General features: G+C 41.0%; 2 protein-coding genes across 3 annotated transcripts in view; one reads left to right on the top strand and one right to left on the bottom strand.

Moving 5' to 3' along the window:
- Window positions 1–4310, bottom strand: part of ttc13 (tetratricopeptide repeat domain 13) — a 54380-nt gene extending 50070 nt beyond the window's left edge. Inside the window, exon 1 of one of the 2 annotated variants that reach the window (XM_033025898.1) lies at window positions 4071–4310. In XM_033025898.1, coding sequence (XP_032881789.1) covers window positions 4071–4293 — 223 coding nt within the window. In that variant the 5' untranslated portion in view covers window positions 4294–4310. The remainder of the gene's footprint in view (window positions 1–4070) is intronic. The other variant, XM_033025897.1, reaches the window with a different exon arrangement.
- Window positions 4311–4382: 72 nt separating this feature from the next.
- On the top strand, window positions 4383–20064 carry arv1 (ARV1 homolog, fatty acid homeostasis modulator). The gene is made up of 5 exons (XM_033025901.1): window positions 4383–4634; window positions 12476–12595; window positions 13295–13448; window positions 17237–17461; window positions 19508–20064. Exons 1-5 carry the CDS (start codon window positions 4395–4397, stop codon window positions 19612–19614), a joined length of 846 nt encoding a protein of 281 aa, XP_032881792.1. The 5' UTR covers window positions 4383–4394; the 3' UTR covers window positions 19615–20064.
- Window positions 20065–21517: the final 1453 nt, after the last annotated feature.

Here is a 21517-nt window from a genome sequence, read left to right as displayed (position 1 = left end):
TGAAGATAACACTGAACCCCGCGTTTCAGATGCATTTCCAATAAGAGGGTTAATGTTTTGCAATGATGACCTATTTTTCTCTCTATAGATGCTGCTTGACCTGACAGTATATACGCTCTGTTTTTAATCCAGAGGCATTATTCTTAATGAAGAGTTTGATATCTTATCTCTGCCAATCAACACAATTAAAATCAGCAATGAAATAGACAGAAGAATGCCTGAAAGAGAATTGAGACTGATACCAGTATCAGCAACTGGCTTGATGCTACATCATGATCGATATCTGCTACATAGCCAAAGCAGATGTATAAATCGGAGATAGACAAAATGCAGGAGTAACTCAGCAGGACAGGCAGCATTTCCGGAGAGAAGGAATGGGTGACATTTCGGACCGAGACCCTTCTTCAGACTGATCAGTCTTCAGTCTGAAGAAGGGTCTCAACCCGAAACATCAGCCATTCCTTCTCTCCAGAAATGTTGCCTGTCCTGTTGAGTTATTCCAGCATTGTGTCTATCTTGGATTTAAACCAGCATTTGCAGTCCTTTCCTACACATGTATACTCTGGAGAGATGCTGATTCGGAAACAATCTCTCGTTCAAACGGAAATCTTATACTCAACAATCTTTGTCATTCTTGCACATTTCCTTCCTAAATTTATCTCAAAAGAAAAAGGAGAAAAACAACTTTTCAACAACAAAATCTCCACAAACTTCCACGATAAGTCTACTACTGTTTAATTTTAATAAAATTATATTAGATAATTGGACCAGTCTTAAAGGGTCTGGGAATTTAATTGTTTAAATGTGTTGAAATACATTCACACTTCACTGGTCACAAAAGCGTTGCAAGATGACTGGTGGCCAGCGCATATCATATCTTTATTTAAGAAGGCCAGCAGGGATAAATCAGATTACAGAAGTGACTCTGACATCAGGAAGTTACTGGCGAGGAAAATATAAGGAACAGGATGGACCTGCACTTGGGAAGGAAGGGTTTCGTTAAGGGAGGGCATATCTCACCAACTTGAATGAGGGCTGGCAGATGGAATTTAATCCTGCTAAGTGTGAGGTGATGCATTTGTGATCTAAAAAAGGTAAAATGTAGAGAATTTTTCCCCATAGGAAATATGTTTAAAACTATTGGTTATGGAGTGGAAGAAGTTTGGAAAAATCTGAAGCAGTAGTTAAAATATAAAATGCACCACCCGAGTAGGTGCTGTAGGTAGATACCTCACAATAGGAAAGCATCTCGACAGCTATCTGGTCATTACGACAGCTGACATCACTGACAACACACCAAAAATTAAGTTTCTTTGGAATTCTAAAGAAACAATACAAATACATCCTTCTTTTTACGATGAAGAGGAAAGCCTCCGGATATATGTACCCAATAAGGAAAGCAAAACACAATTCCCAATTTGTCTCAGCTAGCTGAATTCCAGGAGAAAATGTGTTCAAATTTCCCCATGCCTCGTGGTATTGATATGATTCTCTAAATGTGTACTAAGCCAGACACTGCATAACAGTACAAATTGGGTTTGTTCTGCTACTTTTAGTGGTTAACTTACCAACATTACAGTTGCGGCTTACAAACAGAACTAGAGGAAGTGGCAAAGAGAAACTTAACACATAAAAAAAGTTGAGAAAACAATACCATTCGTGTCACTTGAAAGTGTTATTATTAGTATTGCATCATTACTATCTAAATGGCATCAAGTTGGGAAAAGGGGAAGTACAACGGGATCTGGGGGTCCTTGTACATCAGTCTATGAAAGTAAGCATGCAGGTACAGCAGGCAGTGAAGAAAGCGAATGGCATGTTGGCCTTTATAACAAGAGGAATCGAATATAGGAGCAAAGAGGTCCTTCTGCAGTTGTACAGAGCCCTAGTGAGACCACACCTGGAGTATTGTGTGCAGTTTTGGTCCCCTAATTTGAGGAAGGACATTCTTGCTATTGAGGGAGTGCAGCGTAGGCTTACAAGGTTAATTCCCGGGATGGCGGGACTGTCATGTGCTGAGAGAATGGAGCAGCTGGGCTTGTACACTCTGGAGTTTAGAAGGATGAGAGGTGATCTCATTGAAACATATAAGATTGTTAAGGGCTTGGACACACCAGAGGCAGGAAACATGTTCCCGATGTTGGGGGAGTCCAGAATCAGGGGCCACAGTTTAAGAAAAAGGAGTAAGCCATGTAGAACGGAGACGAGGAAACACTCTTTCTCACAGAGAGTGGTGAGTCTGTGGAATTCTCTGCCTCAGAGGGTGGTGGAGGCAGGTTCTCTGGATGCTTTCAAGAGAGAGCTAGATAGGGCTCTTAAAAATAGCGGAGTCAGGGGATATGGGGAGAAGGCAGGAACGGGGTACTGATTGGGGATGATCAGCCATGATCACATTGAATGGCGGTGCTGGCTCAAAGGGCCAAATGGCCTACTCCTGCACCTATTGTCTATTATATGCAAAGAATTGCTAACTGGTTTGCTAATTATCTTTGAAGACTTTGATGTGTTTTTAATAGAGAAATACCAAACGTGCTCAATCAGCATCAATCTCTCATTGTATACGCCATTAAAATATGGATTTCCAGCTACTGGTCTCTTCACATAACAGATCACCCAATACATTAAGCTCTCATTATCCATGGCATGGATTTCCCGGAGACAGTAAAAAATTTGGATATATTAAGGCCCTCTTCGTTGCACCCAATACATTCAACTAAATAGATAAGCCATATAAATATTCTAAAACCATTAACATTAGTAAGCATACTGAAATATTTAAATATCCAAATGGAAAATCTAATTAATTGGTAACTACTTTCATTGAAGCAAACAGTGATCCCATTCGAATTCAAAGTGGAGCTACGTAAACAGAAATCATTTGTTATTAAAACAGCACACCACAGAGACCTACTTGGAACATTGTATGGAAACAGATCAATGAATGGAAACAGTATTTATTCAAAGATTGGCTCAAATTAATATAATATTTGTAAGAAAGAATTGAGATGGGGCCTGGAGGCATCCTCGCAAATATACACATTTGTGGATAGCAAGTCAGAAGGGTCGAGATGGCCTGTTTCCGTGCTGTAATTGTTATAACAAGAATTAAGGGTATTTACAAACACGTAGCTAGTCTATATAAATCACATTGTTACTAATCATCTAATAAGTTACCAGTGATAAATTGATCACCTACATTAGAGCTTTCAATGTCATTTCTCATGAAATATACAGCAGATATGGTTTTGTCCAGAACATAGTTGCTTCTATTACTGCTGAATCTTGAGATCAATAATAGTGTACTTCTCTGATAAGTGTGTAAAACAGACTGGCTTAAAAAAAATAGGCTCATTGCCCAAGCTCGTAACTCACTCTATGAACTCCTATTTCTTTCCTTACCTTCGAGAAGCATAGCAAAATCCATTTGTCAGTGCTTCTGATCACCTATACACATCCTACAAACAAACACTCACTACACGTTCTTCCTCCATCTCTGAGCCACCTTGACACGTTTATTACCCTTGGCGACACGACTACAGATGCTGAAATCTTGAGCAAAAAAAAAACACAATCTGCTGGAAGAACTCTGGGTTCCTCCGGCAGCTTGTTGTTTCGCTAAAGATTGACACAAAATGCTAAATAACTCAGCGGTTCAGGAGAACATGGATAGGTGACGTTTCGGTCGGGACCCGTCTTCAGACTAATCTTTGTTGTGTATATCTTTGTTGCTTTGCTAATGTTTATTGAATCAAAATACTCCAGTGTTATTTGCACCTACAAGGCACGAGGAAATAGAACAACGCTGACAACTAACAGATACTATTTGCATAGCAATTGAAGCTCAACGAACTTGACGTTGTACATAAACGCCGATCAGCTTGTTTTTTATAACTGACGCTGCATGAGGAAACTTCGGCGTTTTTAGAACGTCTCATAAATATACATTTTGCAAGGACGAATAAATGCTGTTTAGACCCACTGACTTTGCAGTCGTCTGTCCCGGCCAAGGATGCGGAAGTGAGCAGGAACCCGCACTGAATAAAGGGGGCACACAAAGTATAGGCTCTCACCACATTCCACGAAGTCCTCCGAGTTCCCAAATTCTGACTGAGTGACACAGCCTTGCTTCTGCAGGTGGCTGTTACCGTTGAAAGACAAGAGCGAGGAAAAGTATTCAGCTCGGGCCGAGCCATGTAAAGTAAACAATAAAAGTTGAGCAGCAGCAACCACCGCCGCCGCTCTCTCACTGGCAGCTGCCATGTTTGCGCCGTTTCTCGCCGGGGAGGGCAGCATACGGGTAACCGGCGGAGTGGGAACGCCGTGCACACTGGGAGCTGTAGTTCTCCTAGCGGGAGCGACAGTGACGCAATTCCTCGGGTTGAACTACGTTTTCCATGATGCTTCGCGGCGCGGCGCCGTCGTCTCCATTTCGCTTTGGCGCGCGAGCTGGTAACCAGGCAGCCGGGGTGGAAGGGGAAGGGGTGACGGAGCGAGTGCTCAGGCCTGGCAGTTTCAAACGGTGGGGGTGCCTGGTAGATGTAATGGCGGCACCGTACAGATGCGTGGAGTGCAACGAGGAAGCGCTGGAACTACACAGGGACTACAGCCACAGCATCATCAAGATCACCATTTGTGTGAGTGTGAAGAAGCGTGAGGGGCGTCTTCTGCACTTCTGAGTCACCACGCTGCGACACCTCGAACAAGAAGCTTCTCTGAGTTTTGTGGCCTTGCACCAACCCCATTTATTCGGAACCTCTGCTTCCTTTCATATTCGCATCCCCTTTGGCAATTTTACATCCTCTGCGTATAACTTTCTCCTCCTTTAATGCAGCAGTCCCCCCGATAACAACCAGGTGCAAACTGAAAATAAAAACAGAAAATGCTGCAAATAGTGTGGGCAGGCCCCAACTGTGGGAAGAGAAGCAAATAAAGTGTCGTGTCAAGCTGAAACATTCATTCAGTCTGCTTCTTCTTCTTGTAGGATTCCGGCAGTGTAGACGTTGCTAAGCGTATTACTGCCCTCCACAGGTCAAAGTTTGAACTAAATTCTTACATACAGTCCTGTAACTTGCAGGAATTGAAGAACAGCCCTGGATATCAGTTGATGTTTCTCACTGTGTCCAAACAGAGATAAAACAGAAAAAGCCTCAACTCCAAGTCCTGTCAGTCTAACAAACAATACTTTTCTTTCTACCCTATACTTTTTACATTCTAGGAAAACATGCTTAAGTGTCTCATTACTCCCACATTCACACAAGCCAGAAACATGTCTCCCTACAATGCACAAATAGTAATTTAACCCACAGTGTCCCAACCTCAATCTACACAGTTTAACTGAGTCCCTACGGGACAGAGATGTACAGAAACATATTTTCCTAACTTCAGATTGTATAGAAAAGTAGTGTCTACCCCTGACTTCCATTTCCCATCCTCTCTGCCATTCTTTTGTTAAGCCCTCTTTAATTATTTCTCTCAGTTCCACTCTCCCCAATGATACATGGATATCTATTTCTCTTCTTAAACTCTCCTTTGCTGTGAGGTCCACCTGCTCATTCCCCCTCACCCCAGCATGCCCGGGAACCCAGCAAAAAGTGATGTTACACGCAAACCCAATTCTAGAAAACACACTCAAGATTTCATTTAGAATGTCAGGACGAGCTTTAGATTTCCCTACTCTTAAAGTTTCAAGAGCAGCTGCAGAATCAGAACAGATAATGACTTCTCTAAAACTGGCTTCCTCAACCCACCTTAATCTCACGCCATTAATTCAGTCGTGAGAACAGAGCTTCCATCAGAAATGCGCCGGCCAATCTTCAACCCAAGCTGCTCCACATACACTCCAAACCCAGCTCTCCCACTAACTGGATCTTTAGATCCATCTGTAAAAACAATCAAAATGCTCTCACTGATTGAATTAAGATATTCCACTACTCTTGGAGTCACCTCGCGCTTATCTTTTTCCTGAAGAAAAGCAAGCTCAATAAACAGTTCAGGAAGAACCCAATAGGGCACAGGTAGCCTTATTGTATGCTCTATAATACCCCCTTGTTCCAAACCCAGCTTCCTAGCCCACTGATTTATAGACAAAAAATGTGTTATATTTGTTACCATTCATTCAGTCTCTCTTCCCGCTAGATGCCGCCTGACCTGCCTTGTAATTCCAACATTACCTGTTTTTATTTTGCATTGCAACGACAACAAGTCTGCCCACAGTGAGGACATTGGGTATCTCAATGTCAATAAGCAAGAAGTGCAATCTCAAAACAAGGAGCTGTCCATTCTGGATTGGATAAGAAGAGATTGATGACCTTGGAATTCAAAGCTCTAGATCTGTGGGTTCAGTTATTCAGTAGTTTAATATAATTCCGGCCCTTTTTTCTTTGCGTTTGTCTAACTAACGCTAGAACGCTGTAACACCATTCCCTGCACTCTGACATACTTCCCTGTATGCCTGTTGTACTTATATGAATGGCTTAATTGCATTTATGTATAGCATGATTTGACTGGACCGCACACAAAGTTTTTCCCTGGATCTCAGTAAACGTGAAAATAAACCAATACCATTATGGGATTAGTACAGGAAATTAACACGAAGTTAATAGATCAGCCATGATCTTACTGTAAAGTAGGTGCTGAATGGTCAACTCCTATATCTTTGGTCCAATAGAGTCTCGGTGAAGTAATGGTTTCCTTGCATTTCTTTTGCTTTTAGTTTATTTGTAGACTACATCTTTCATTTTTTGGAAACCAAATGCAGATATGGTTTTGGGAGTGGTGTGGGGAATGGCTTCATGTCTGGAAGCAGGACCTGGAGCTCTATCCTTAACTGTTGTTTCCAATCTCTATCTTACTCCATTTCTGATCTTTGTTGTCAAACTCTTGCACTGTATCAATTAATTTTATCACATGCTTAGAAGCAGCACTTTATTCTGAAATGACACCAGAAAGGTATTAGGGAGGAAGATATTTTACTGAATTGTACATTCCAAGAGGTTCCCCATAGACAGAAGATTCAACTTATTAGATAGGTTTCAGATTCAGATTCAGAAAACTTTATTGTCTGTCGTAACAGAAAATCTTCTTTGACGTGGCTCAACATACAACCAGGACAATGTACTGATAAGCAGTCATACAACACAGATTTCTGCGAGCACACACAGTGTGTATAGATCTTAAAAGCAAGGATAAAGATTAGAAACTGTAAAAATAGACAAGATAAAAGTTGTGGATACGTGTAAAGTGACAGTGCGTCAGGGTTAATTTGTCCCTTGTTCATTTTTTTATTTAAGCTGTTTATGGCAATGGGTATGAATGAATTTTTGTGGATGTTTTTCTTGGATAGGGGGACTTTATATCGGCGGCCTGATGGCAGAAGTTGGAAGGACTTGTGCAGGGGGTGGGTGGGATCCTGTGTAATGAGGTTGGCTTTCCTTTTAACTGCCTGGGTGTGGAGTACTGATAATTCATTTTGAGTTTTGCCAGTTATTTTACTTGCTTGATTGATGATCCGGGAAAGCTTTGATTTGTCTTTGACAGAGGTGAGGGTGAACCAGGATGTGATGTTAAAGGTGAGTACAGATTCTATAAGTGATTTATAGACAGCTGTTAAAATGTCCTGTCTGACAACAAAGCTCCTGAGTTTCCTCAGCAGGAACAGGCGTTGCTGTGCCTTCTTGTACACAGAGTCTGTGTGCTGGGAGAAGGACAGGCGGGTGTCAATCTCTGTGCCCAGGTATCTAAAGGCCTCTACCTGCTCAACTGTCTGCCCATTCAGCCTCAGAGGTTCAAAGAGAGGTTGGGGGGAAGATGTTCGCCTCCCCCCACAACACAGCTCCTTGGTCTTGGAGATGTTAAGCTCCAGAGAGCTCTCTTTGATCCACAGCATCAGGGTGTTGACCTGCTGATAGTAGGCAGCCAGAGAAGTGTGATCCTTGATGTGGGCCACCAGGGCCATATCGTCTGCATACGTAAAAAGGGAAATGTCACTGTTATTGTTTGTTATGTTGTTTGTGTAGATGGAAAATAAAATCGGTGATAAAACACAACCCTTCTATGCAGAAGAGTAGTTAAAGATGGGAATGACAAGATACTTCAGAATTTGCGCCGCCCTCAAACCTGCACGTTGTATTTGAGTGCTAGATTACGCGAAAGAATTGCAGCTCAGATTGGAGGCACCGCAAAACAATCCTAATTAGAGATTTCATTGTACATTTATGATTATAGTTGTGAGTCCTACAATGTGCATTGCTTCTCTGATGTCCAGGATAAAGTGAGCTGAACGTTTAGTTTATGAAATAGAGTTGTTGTACATAGAACATGTATTGAGGTTCTATGGTCTGACTTCAAGAAATCATGAAAGAATATAGAAATTAGGTTCTTGAAGATGGGAATCTTTAGACTTTTCCCAGTCTCACAGGTCAGCAGTGGGTGTAGAAATTGGAGATTAAGATCAATGTGCCGCTTCAGGTATCTTTCAGGGGATAGACACAAAAAGCTGGAGTAAGGAATGGGTGACGTTTCAGGCCGAGCCCCTTCTTCAGACTGGTTAGGGATAAGGGAAACAAGAGATATAGACGATGATGTGGAGAGATAAAGAACAATGAATAAAAGATATGCAAAGAAGAGATGACGATAAAGGAAACAGGCCATTGTTAGCTGTTTGTAGGGTGTAAACGAGAAGCTCGTGTGACTTGGGTGGTGGAGGGATAGAGAGAGAGGGAATACTGGGGCTACCTGAAGTGAGAGAAATCAATATTCATACCACTGGGCTGTAAGCTGCCCAAGTGAAATATGAGATGCGTTCCTCCAATTTGCATTTATCCTCACACTGACAATGGAGGAGATCTATGACAGAAAGGTCTGTATAGGAATGGGAAGGAGAATCAAAGTGTCCGGCATCCGGCAGATCAGGTAGGTTCAGGTGGGCTGAGCGAAGGTATTCTGTGAAATAGTCGCCCAGTCTACTTTTGGTCTTCCCGATCTATAAGAGTCCACATCTTGAACAACGGATACAGTAGATGAGGTTGGAGGAGGTGCAAGTGAACCTTTGCCTAACTTGAAAGTACTGTCGGCTCCCTGGACACAGTCGAGGGAGGAGGTATAGGGACAGGTGTTGCATCTTCTGCAGTTGCAGGGGAAGGTACATAGAAAACATATGTTTTTCAGATTCATGGTCATTAGCCAATTTAGTGAGATATGACACACCTATTTGAAATGGTAGGTTGAACCTCAACAGGGCAGGGATCAATGTCCTTCTGGGATTGGAGAGGTTTTAAATTAGATGAGCTGGATTATAGACAAGAGCACATAAAAATAGAAACCAGATGCAGAAAAGAGTTGCAATGTTGCATCATGCTGGGAATGGAAATAGTCTAATGCTAGAAAAGAACAGACTGCAGAGGACAACGAGGAATACAAAAACAAGTTTACCCTACACATGTAAATGTACTTGTGAATAATGTTGGTGAGTGAGAAGTATATGTGATATGATATTGTAGCAAAAATGAAAGGCTTAGAAATGGTGAGGAGTGGCACTTAATGTCCACAGATACAAAGTGTTCAAAAAAAGATAGGAAAGGAAGAAAAGCATGATGTATTGGATATATGGATTGGGGATGATATAATATTGGGAAGAGACTCTGAAGAAGGCTCTCGACCCAAAACGTCACCCAATCCTTCTCTCCAGAGATGCTGCCTGCCCTGCTTAGTTACTCCTGATTTTTGTGTCTATCCTGGGAAGAGACAATATCTTTGATTGGGTAAGGACAGAATCCATCCATTTTAGGCACAAAATGTGGGAGTAATTGAGTAACTTTCCCGCTGAGTTATTCCAGCATTTTGTGTCTATCTTCGGTGTAAACCAGTATCTGCAGTTCCATCCTACACCATCAATTTTAGAGTTGAGAAGCAAAAGGGGATGGTTTCATCAACTGGGAGTGTTAAGCAGGCCTCTAAATAATGAGAAGAAAATATAGGAGCAAATCTGCAGAAAAATTACAGAGATGAGTAAGAATTGTAGAGCACAAATATTAGGGAACTTCAATTAGCCCAAAAAAAGACACACAGTGTTGGTGTAACTCAGCAGATCAGGTAGCAAATCTGGAGAACATGCCAATCCATGTTCTTCAGAGATGCTGCCTGACTTGCTGAATTACTCCAGCACTTTGTGTCTTTTTTCATAAACCAACATCTGTAGTTCCTTGTGTCTACTTTCAATTACTCAAATACCAATTTCAGTCAAGCTGAATGGGGATATTTCTGAAATGTATTCTTTGATTAATTGGACAGGAGATATTGTTGAGTTAGGTGCAAGGGAATGAGGTGGACCACAGGTAAATGGAAAAACTCTTTTTTGATAATTATATCATCAGGTTGAGATTAGGAAGAAAGCAGAGCGAGGAGCCATCTGGTGTAAAATGGTATGAAAGGGAATTCAGCCAAGGTGAAATAGAGCCAACATTTTGACAGGTTAAACGATAGTAGTACAGTGGATGATCTTTCAGAAGGAGCTGTTTTGGCTACATATGCACAAGAGGAAAGAATAGAGGAGCAAAAATCAGCAATTCTTGAATGATGATTAGAAAATATGATGCAATAATTTGGATGGGGAAGTAAAGACAAAGATAATATAGAAAGAGAAAATATGAGATTAAAATGGTGATTAACAAAAAAAAGGCACCCAAAACTATCCTCTGTGCATGGTCAGTGTGATGGAAGGCAGTGAGGGACCTCTTGGGACAAACGTGATGAAATATGATTGCAAGTGAAAATGGGGCAGGATATACTGGAAAGGCTGGTTATGCTAAGAGTGAGTAAGTCATTGGGGTATGTCTTGATCTCGGGTGGAGATTGCAGTAGTTGTTACCGTGATCCCTAGAAATGGGAGGTATCAATGAATTGGCAATAAGCGTGTTCGGTATTCCGACTGCGCATGCCACGGTCATAGGTCAATCGCTATAAACATTCTCGGCAACTGTGGTGCCGCGTTGTGTGCAGGCTTGCGTTTCGTCCGTGGTCGGGGTCGGGCCCGGGTCTCCGGCACTGTTGAGTTGCTGCTGGGCCGTTCCAGTCCCCTCCCAGGTGTCCTGTCCCTGTCCGGGGGTGGCCAGAGGTGTCCGGGGTGGCCCTGGCGGCCTCGGACTTGCAGCCACTCTAGCTCGGCTCTGCCTGTCCCACTGGGTTGGCCGGCAGCCCTGGACTGTCCTGCCGCGTTGGCCGGCAATGTGGGGCTGGCCAGGAGCGGTGGCGGCCCCGGACTTGCATCCGGCGTGGTGGGGGGGGGCGCTGGCTGCAGCTCGGCTCTGCCTGTACCGCCGGGTTGGCCGGCAGTCTGGGGCCGTCCCGGAGCGGGGGGGGGGGGGGGGGGGGGGGGATGTGCTGGCTCCGGCTCTGCTCTGGGGGACCCGGGTTCGATCCTGGCTGCGGATGAGGAGTGGGTCTGTGTGCGCGCAGCTGTCGAGAATGTCTCTCCGCCGGTCCAGTCTCTCCCCCTGTCTCCCATTCGCACCTGCCCCCTCTCGCTGTTATGCCTTGCTCTCCCGCTACCTTGCACCCCCCGTTCCTCAGATTAAATATTTTTTTACACATAAATCATGAATAAAGATAAGAATTTATACACAGTTTATACAGCCAGCGCTTCGTTCGCTTTTTCTTTAAAGCGAGTGACCTTTGACAAATCCCATGATTCCTTGCGTTTTTTGGAATACCGAACTTGCTTATTGGAAAATGTTCAAAGGCTATATAATATAGTTTAGCCCAGATTTGTGAAAGATTAATCCAATTAAATGTTCTCCTGAAGGGAATGGAATGAATGTTGTTTCTATCAATTTAAGGACGTGCGTAGGTTGGATTGTATCTGGGAACTAGAAAGTGATTAATAAAGCAAGGTTTATGAAGGAAACAATCTGGTGCGGGCAGAGAACAAAAGACCAGGATATTAGCCAATTGGTATGGTACTGGCTGAGATTGGTGAACACAAGAAAGTGGAAGCAAGAGTAGGCTACCAGTCCCCTCAATCTTCCCCACCAATTAATATGTTCATGATTGATCAATACCAGCCTCAATTCCTTTTCCATGCCAGTTCCCCATTACTAGAAATTCCTCGCTTTCAAATATTTATCTAACTCCATCTTAAAAGAATCCAATGATCTGGCCACCACAACCATCTCAGTCGCAGAATTCTAGAGATTATCTATCTCTGAGAGAAGACATTACTACGCACCTCAGTTTTGAATGACTGACTCTTATTTTGCTGCAATGTCCCCTTGTTCACAAGTGAAAGCTGGGATAAAAATTAATGAGTAACCGGTTCTGTTTGGTGATATTGTTTCTATTCATTAAAGGTCAATGTAAGATCTTTAGGGTCTAGTGCTCACGACAGGAAGTTCCTCTATAAATCAATATATGTTGCCCAAGGTTTGTATTTAATGGAGAAATTAATGGTTCTTGAGACTGAAAATGTATTTTTCCCTTGCAGAAATCATGCCAGAAACCAGTTGACAAATATGTAGAATATGATCCCGTGATCATTCTTATTGATGCGATCTTATGTAAAGTTCAAGCTTATAGACACATAATCCTCAATGCCAACATTAATGTAAGTACTTTAAACTACCATATTATGTTACTGAGTAATTATAGTAAAATGGTTAAAAATCTCTTGTGTACAAGTGATATGACAATTTCTTGTAAAGTGTATCTATTAATCATATTATTCCACCGTTGACACCATAGAGATATGTTAGCATTGCAATTATCTTATTTGACTAACATTGCAAAAGCCTAGATTAATCTGATGATTTAAATTTAGATTTTACCATGGAAGCTGAATAATTTATTTTCAGCTCATTAAATAAAACCAACAAAATGCATATATTAGTTGGGTAAGTAATAGATTATCCAAAAATCATATATGGTTTACGATTGTTTTTTTTAAAATGAGCCATCCTTATCCTGGACAAGTTAATCACAACTACAGACCCACAGCAAAGTTCGTCACTCATACGTGTATTCAAGTAAAACCTGGCCAATTACCCAATACAGGAGCAGTTATGCATGTACACAAATGCGAGCCTTCCGTCATCTACATCCTATGAATGCATGTTTTTATTTAAATCAACATTGTTTTATCCCTGCCCCTCCATATTTTATTTTTTGAAGTCATTGATTTTTCATTGTTGGCTGGTTTATGTTTTTTTCCCTCCCTCAGAAGCATCCTTCACAAGCAAGGCATGTTGATGAACTGTTTTATAATATAGGCATTGATAATCCATCAAATTTTACACTTTTCCTTCAGATTCATTGGAAGCTCTGTATTTTCTGTTTGTTATGTGAAGCATATCTCAGATGGTCGCATCTACAGGACTCACAGCAAACGGTTGATCCTACTGATATAATTCGTTACGCCAAAGAGTGGGACTTTTACCTAATGTTTGGATTAGCTAGTCTGGGTAAATTCACCTTTTTTTATACCTTTATTGAATTTTTTATTGTTTCATACTTTATGCATCATTCATTGTGCCAATGTGTTTTTGTAGATTTTGTCCTTGCTTGATTTGGTCTAAGTAGAACATGTTAAGCCCACATTTATTCTCTCCCTTTTCATAATTAGTTGTCTTCTTCTCCGATGCTCATTTGATATTAAGTATACGAGAGGCCCAACAATAGGCTTTGAGTAACATTGCTGCAAACTGAAATCTAGATCACCTTTCTACCTTGACCACAGAGTCCCATAGTACTGGGAAAACTAACTGAAAAATAATTGCTGCAGTCTGTGCATGATTTAACATAGCTATTTGCTTTGAAAAAAATGGAAATGCTTGAATTAATTTATTTAGTTAACAATTTATATTGGTAATATTACAGAAATTTAAATTATCAGACAAATCATGCCAATTTAATTGATGAATAAATTACTTCCCAAAGGTTATACCATAAACATAATATTTTTTGTTATTGATGCTAGAGACTAATTAGCATACATTTCACCTGAGCTACCTCTGGAGCATCACAAGGATTGTCACATTGACCATGTACTTCTCATCCGCGCGCTGTCCAACTATTAATTCCACCAACTCAATCCAGGAAAGCTAACATCGTAATTTATGGTTCTCTGCTTCAAACTCTTCCTTTCTTGTCACCAATTCCAATTCTCTCTACATCTGAGGCAGACATAGTTAACCCCAGAGGTGGAAATCGCTATCAAAACATGGGGGGGGGACACAATTTCTTGGTGGCCGCGCACGCACACACACACACGCGCGAGGCTTCGGCCGTGGGCCCTGTGGATGGTAACATCGGGAGCTGACCTGGTTGGTGACTGACCCCAAACTCCAGCAACAGCAGCTTCGTCCGCCCCGATTCGTGGGGCTTCAATCAGCCCGTTCGCGGGGCCTTTCATCGCCCGGCGCGGCTTAAATTCGGCCGCGGGATCGTCCAACCCCCGGCGGGGGCTTCAACATTGGGAGCCTCGATCGCCTCGACGCAGCAATTTGACCGCGGGGCGGTGGAAGATCCCGCTGCCGATTTTAAGCCGCGCCGGGCGATGAAAGGCCCCGCGAACGGCCGATTCAAGCTCCGCTCTATGATCTTAGCTCCACCAGGACGTCTCCCTCCTCTAATCACCGCGCTCTATCCTCAGTCCCACCCCCCTACTTCCGCCTCTGGCTGACACCTCCCTCCTCCAAGCATTGCGCTGAATCATCATGTCCTGTCGTCCAATTGGCGCCCTCGATCATCATTCCCACCCCCACTGTCTCATGGAAAGTGGAGATTTTTAATAGATTTCTTTTCACCAAATTTCAAAATCCGGATTACAAAAGAATTCAAAATCCGGATTACAAATTAATTTATTTAGTTAACAATATATATTGGTAATATTACAGAAATTCAAATTATGAATTGTCCCCCACGTCTCAAAACATGGAGGTGACGTGTGTCCCCCCCCCCCCCCCGGGATTTCCGCCCATGGATAACCCCAGAGCACACATACTTGCCTTAGTTAAAGCTGTCTATTCCACCTGAGTAACATCCCCCAACATCACTCTGTTGCACGTCATCTGCAGCTGTAGAGTTTATCTACAGTGCATTCAGAAAGTATTCAGAGCCCTTCATTTTTTCCACATTTTGTTACGTTACAGCCTTATTTTAAAATTGATTCAATTCTTTTTTTTTTTATCATCAATCTACACACAATGAAGAAGCAAAAACAGGTGTTTAGAAATTTTTGCAAGTAATTAAAAATAAATAACTGAAATATCACATTTACATTCATGACACTCAAAATTGAGCTTAGGTTCATCTTGTTTCCATTAATTATCCTTAGTTTTTTTTCTACAACTTGATTGGAGTTCACCAGTGGTAAATTAAATTGATTGGACATGATTTGGAAAGGCACACACCTGTCTATATAAGGACCCACAGTTGACAGTGCATGTCAAACCAAAAACCAAGCCATGAAGATGAAGGAATTGTCCGTTGACCTCCAAGACAGGGTTGTGTCGAGACACAGATCTGGGGAAGGGTAAAAACAATTTCTGCGGCATTGCAGGTACCGAAGAGCACAGTGGCCTCCGTCATTCTTAAATGGAAGAACTTTGGAACCATCAGGACTCTTCATAGAGCTGGCCACCCGGCCAAACTGAGCAATCAGGGGAGAAGGTCCTTGGTTAGGGAGGTGACCAAGAACCCGATGGTCACTCTAACAGAGCTCCAGAGTTCCTATGTGGAGATGGGAGAACATTCCAGAGGGACAACTATATCTGCAGCATTCTACCAATCAGGCCTTTATGGTAGCATGGCCAGACAAAAGCCACTCCTCAGTAACAGGCACATGACAGCACGCTTGGAGTTTGCCAAAAGGCATGAGAAACAAGATTCTCTGGTCTGATGAAACCAAGATTGAACTCTTTGGCCTGAATGCCAAGCGTCACGTCTGGAGGAAACCAGGCACCGCTCATCATCTGGCCAATACCATACCTATGGTGAAGCATGGTGGTGGCAGCATCATGCTGTGGGGATGTTTTTCAGCGGCAGGAACTGGGAGACTAGTCAGGATCGAGGAAAAAATGAACGAAGCAAAGTACAAAATGATACTTGATGAAAACCTGCTCCAGAGCGTTCTGGACCCCAGACTAGGGCGGAGGTTCACCTTCCAACAGGACAACAATCCTAAGCACACAGCCAAGACATCGCAGGAGTGGCTTCGTGACAAGTCTGTGAATGTCCTTGAGTGGCCCAGCCAGAGCCCGGACTTGAACTCCATCGAACATCTCAGGATGGACCTGAAAATAGCTGTGCATTGACGCTCCCCATCCAACCTGACAGAGCTTGAGAGGATCTGCAGAGAAGAATGGGAGAAATTACCCAAATACAGGTGTGCCAAGCTTGTAGCGTCACACCCAAGAAGACTTGAGGCTGTAATCGCTGCCAAAGGTGCCTCAACAAAGTACTGAGTAAAGGGTCTGAATACTTATATAAATGTGATATTTCAGTTATTTATTTTTAATTACTTTGCAAAAATTTCATAACACCTGTTTTCGCTTTTTTATTATGGGGTATTGTGTGTAGATTGATGATTTAAAAAAAATAATTTAATCCATTTTAGAATAAGGCTGTGACGTAACAAAATGTGGAACAAGTGAATGGGTTTGAATTCTTTCTGAATGCACTGTATACTTTTATTGCTTTCAAATGTCTAATATCGTCCTGGCCAGACACTTAACCTGCGCCCTCCAGAAACGTAGTCATTCAAAACTCTGCTGCGCTTATCCAAACTTACACCCAATTTGTATTGGCTCCCAATTTGACAACCATATCGTGTTAAACTCTCACCCTTTTATAGAAATAGCTCCATTACTTCCTTCTTCACTATCACCATAATCTTCTCCAGCCCCACAGTCTTTTGAGTTATCTGTATTGTTCTGATTTTGACTTGATAGCATCCTATGATTTAATTATTACCCTAATTGATGACTCTCATCAGCTTCGTAAATTTTAGCACCGGAATGCCCTTCCTGAAGCTCTCAACTGTTTTTTTTTCCTGTTTTCTGAGATGCTCTTTAGTCAAGCTTTTAGTCATAGATTTCAATTTTCAGCTTGATTTTCTTTATTTGAAAACATTTTTAATGAATTATTTTGGAACATATTAATGTAATAAATGTGAAATGTGAATGTAATTCATTTGGTTTTTGTATCAGTAATCATGGGTAAAAATGATATAATATTTTATTTCTCCTAGAGCTAACAGCATTCCTAAGCGGGGTATTTTTCTTCTTGTGGTTAACAAAACAGGAGTTCATTCAGAAAAAATCAAACCTCAACATGCTGCTAATAGCCTTATTATTATCTGGTTACGGGAAACTCCTTGTGATTCCAGTTGTCATCTGGGAACATGACGACTCACCTCTGTACATTAACCTCATCAAGTTCTTTGTTCTTGCATCAAACGCACAAGCTGTCAGAGGTAACCTTTCAATATGAAATTCACTGTGTCAAAATCATGAGTTGAAGATTTGTAGCTTTCCATGTTCACCATATTTCATTCTTTGAAATGCTGTGATATTTTAATGTACAAACAAATTAATACATGTTGTATGTATAAGAAGGAACTGCAGATGCTGGTTTACACAGAAGATAGAAACAAAATGCTGAAGAATACACATTGTAGTGTGTAATGATAGAATATAATCGTCTTTAGATAGAATTTAATACTTGATATATAATACTGACATTTGATAAGAATGCACCGAGGGAAGACTGAGAAAGAAACTTCTGAGAAAGCCAATCCTCCTGTCAATATGATACCCCCTTCCACTGCACCAAGAAAGGCTATCTATCTGAAAGACCAATCCTGTTCCTCTTCCCCATTGCTGTTGTCTGAACTGTTGAACATCCTTAGCATTTCCTGCTCTTGTATCTGAACTGGTCAGTTGTGACACAAACTGGAAAAGCTGGCTATCTGAAATTGTAAATTCATTGTTGAACCCCAAGGGCTGCAAATGTGCATATAAGGATGATGTCCCTCAAGCTTACATCGAGCTTTGTTATAATAATTTAAGAAGCCAGCCATAAGTGGGAGTGGGAAAGTAAATTCAATGAAAAAAATAGTTTCGTATGCAATCCAGGGAAATCATACCAGACATGTTTACCACAGGTAGTGCAAAAGAGAAAATAAACAGGGTACAGAATATATTGTTACAACCACAGATAAAGTACAGATTAAAAGTGCACTGGCTGTAACAAAGTAGATTGGAAGATAGGGAATTCATCCTCAGCATACAGAAGGTCCTTTCAAGAATCTGATTACAGCAGGGAAGACACTGTTCTTGAATCTGGTGGTACGTGCCCAACAAAAGAGGGGAAAAGAGCGAATGACCAGGGTGTTGACTGGACCTTGCATAAAGTACCATGGCAGTATTTCAGGGAAGAACAGGGGAGTTCTCATTCATGTTTAGATGAATATTTATCTATAAACCTGTGCTTTGAACGAAGCTTGGACAAAGCAGGTTATCAGCTGTTGGAGTTTAGATGCGTAAGAGGAAACAATTGAAACGTTTAAGGTCTTGTGGGTTCTTGGCTGTGTCATTGTGAAGGGGATGTAGAATCTAGAATTAATGGTCACTATTTAAAAAGGCGGATTTCCTTTTTCAATAAATAAAAGAAGATATTTTTTTTTCCTGAGGATCATGGTCTTTGGCGTGGAAGCAGAGCCTTTCAATATATTTTCAGCACAATAGAGATTCTTGACTATCAGTGGTGAAATATTGTCTGGATAGTCAGGAACGTGGGTTTACAGTTATAGTCAGATTAGCTGTGGTCTTAATGATGGAGCATGTTCAAGTGGCTGAGTGGCATACTTCAGCTAATTCTTAAAATATAATGGCCTCGTTACTTTGCTACTTTTGAGATGCACATGTGCACAAATTGGCTGTGGCATTTCCTTTGTTACAACAGTAATAACATTTCAGCTCTAAAGTACTTTTGGGATGTTATTAAATTGTAATAGGCAATGTAATTCTTTGTGGTCGCTTATAAATTTTCTGCCTATCCAACAATAACTTTTTTTTGAAGTAACTCAGCGGGCCAGGCAGCATCTCTGGAGAGAAGGAATGGGTGACGTTTCAGGTTGAGACCCTTCTTGAGACTTTCTGTCCTAGGCCTCCTCCATTGTTCTCCACAAAAGTCTGAAGAAAGGTCTCAATCTGTAATGTCACACATTCCTTCTCTTCAGAAATTCTGCCTATCCCGCTGAGTACTCCAGCTTTTTGTCTATCTTCAGTTTAAACTAGATTCTGCAGTTCCTTCCTACACAATAATGTCATCAAGTGTTTTTCTTTCTGCACAATTACTAAATTTAGACTCCAGTGTCTCAACAGTAACAATATATAGGGCCTTCACAAATGATTAAAAGTACTGATTGATTTAAATTCAAGCAATGTTAAATTTCTAAGTATACTCTAAGTATTTCTAAGCTTTGAGCATTTTGCCTTTGGTTTGTTTCCTCTTGCAGTTGTGCTGAACAGCAGCAGAAAGTTTGCATTGTCTGTCATTTCTGTTGGATGGATGGTGGAACGATTTACAGCCTACATTTTTCAACATCTCAAATGGAGTACATAGAAGACACCAAATTCCAGGCTGGAGTGCAAAAAATGACTGGCTTGAAAGCCCTGTTCTATCTGAGAAAACCTTTACATTTTTTACTGACACATATTGAACAATGAATAGTGGTTGGCAACAGATGTAAAAGGCAGAAGGAAGGAATATGAAAAAACGTCGAAAAGACAATTTCCAATTAACTCCAATTATCCATCCAACTTGGCTGCTCTTAATTGGAAAATCACATTCAATAACTTGCTGTGTATTTTTGTCCTGCATCATAGAGAGGAATTATAACATTTTGTGATTTTTATAAGATAAAAGACAGTTTGCACTAAAAAATACACCAGTTTTCCAATCTATAATTTGATCTCTGCCAATAAAAAGGTTTACATTTTTAGTAGTTTCACTTTTTGTTCTCTATTGAAGGAATGATTCTTATTTACTAATAAAATTGCACGTAAAAGGAGAGTAGTACTCTATTTTTGTTTTGCCATTTTTATTATCAAAGGGAAAACTTTCAACTAAATGCCTTTATACAAACATATGCTGTCAAATGTGAATATTCTGATGCAAGATCATTTTGAAATGTCAACAATTACATCCCTTCCTCAAGCAGATTGTTTGTTGTTGGCTTGCAAACAAATTGGTTTGGTTTGATTTCATGCTGATAATATAATGATATTGCCGTGTTGCTAACTGAACATTGCCCATTGTAGACTTTTATTATTCATAAGAAACTATTACCACATGCTTGGTGCCAAGAATATCTCAAGGGAAGTAGAAGCAACACTGGAACAGAATCATAGGTTTACATGTCTCTGCAAGTTTGTTTGGTTAAATATCCTTTTGAATGTGAACTGTGTTTGCTGAAGTTAATTTATTTTTAGAGTGAATGTAATTTCTCTTTTTTAATGCCTATCTTTTTTGCAATCAGCTGCAGTGTAGAAGAGTGAGAGATGACTTGATTGAAACATTGAAGATCCTGAGGGTTTTGACAGGATGGATATGGAAAGAATGTTCCCCTTGTGGGAAAATCTCAATCTAGGAGTCACAGTTTGCCCATTTAAAACAGAATACAAAACCCTCTGAGAATCATGAGTTTTTGGCAATGATGGAAGCAGATTTTTTCAATCGTTTTAAGGCAGCGGTTAATAGATTCTTAATTAGCAAAAATTAAAAAATTACTGCAGGTAGACCAGAATGGGAAATTGAGATTATAATCACATCATCTACAATTTTGTTGAATGGCGGCGCATGCTTGTGGGGTCTAGTGAAACCACTAGTTGCAAAATTTTGTATAATCCATTCATCCAATCACCAACCCATCCAGCCTAGTGTGCAATGTAGAATTCCTCCAAATGAAGAACAGCAATAAAAAAGTATCAGCCTATGCACTTACATAGAATATCATAGTTAGAACTTCAACCAGTCTCTTCCCTGTTTACTCAGCTCCTGCCCAGCTTTATCTCTGTTAATCCTGCAAGAGCTATTTGCCCATCAGGTTAAAAGTATTGATATTAAGACAGGAAGGATAATCTTCCTTATTTTCCGACACTAGAGGGCTACGAAGGGATATAGATGAACCAAGTAGTCAAAAATCTAGCAAATGTAATAATGTGAAATTATCCATTTTGATCTGAAAATTCATATCTTACGAATCTGAGTTTTTTAAAAGAAGTAATCAAAAGGTTGATGATGGCAAGACCGTGGACGTTGTCTATATGGACTTCAGCAAGACATTTGACAATGTTCTGCATGGTAGGCTTCTTTAGTAGATCAGATTGCATGTGATCCAGAAAGAGCTAACTGACTGGATAGAGAATTAGCTTCATAGAAGGAAGCAGATGGTGGAAGGTTACTTTTGGACTAGAGGCCTGTAACCAGTGGTGTGCGTCAGAAATCGATGTTAGGCCCATTGCTG

This window comes from Amblyraja radiata, chromosome 8 (assembly GCF_010909765.2).
Source record: "Amblyraja radiata isolate CabotCenter1 chromosome 8, sAmbRad1.1.pri, whole genome shotgun sequence".
NCBI lineage: Eukaryota > Metazoa > Chordata > Chondrichthyes > Rajiformes > Rajidae > Amblyraja > Amblyraja radiata.
Note: the sequence above shows the minus strand (reverse complement) of the source record. Positions and strands in the feature narration are given on the sequence as shown.

Excerpts from the sequence above, each read along its gene's own strand:
- arv1 (XM_033025901.1), top strand. The coding sequence starts at position 4,395 with ATGATGCTTCGCGGCGCGGCGCCGTCGTCTCCATTTCGCTTTGGCGCG. Across the intron at positions 12,596-13,294 it reads TCCTCAATGCCAACATTAAT|ATTCATTGGAAGCTCTGTAT; the intron begins GTAAGTACTTTA and ends CTTTTCCTTCAG. Across the intron at positions 13,449-17,236 it reads GTTTGGATTAGCTAGTCTGG|AGCTAACAGCATTCCTAAGC; the intron begins GTAAATTCACCT and ends TATTTCTCCTAG.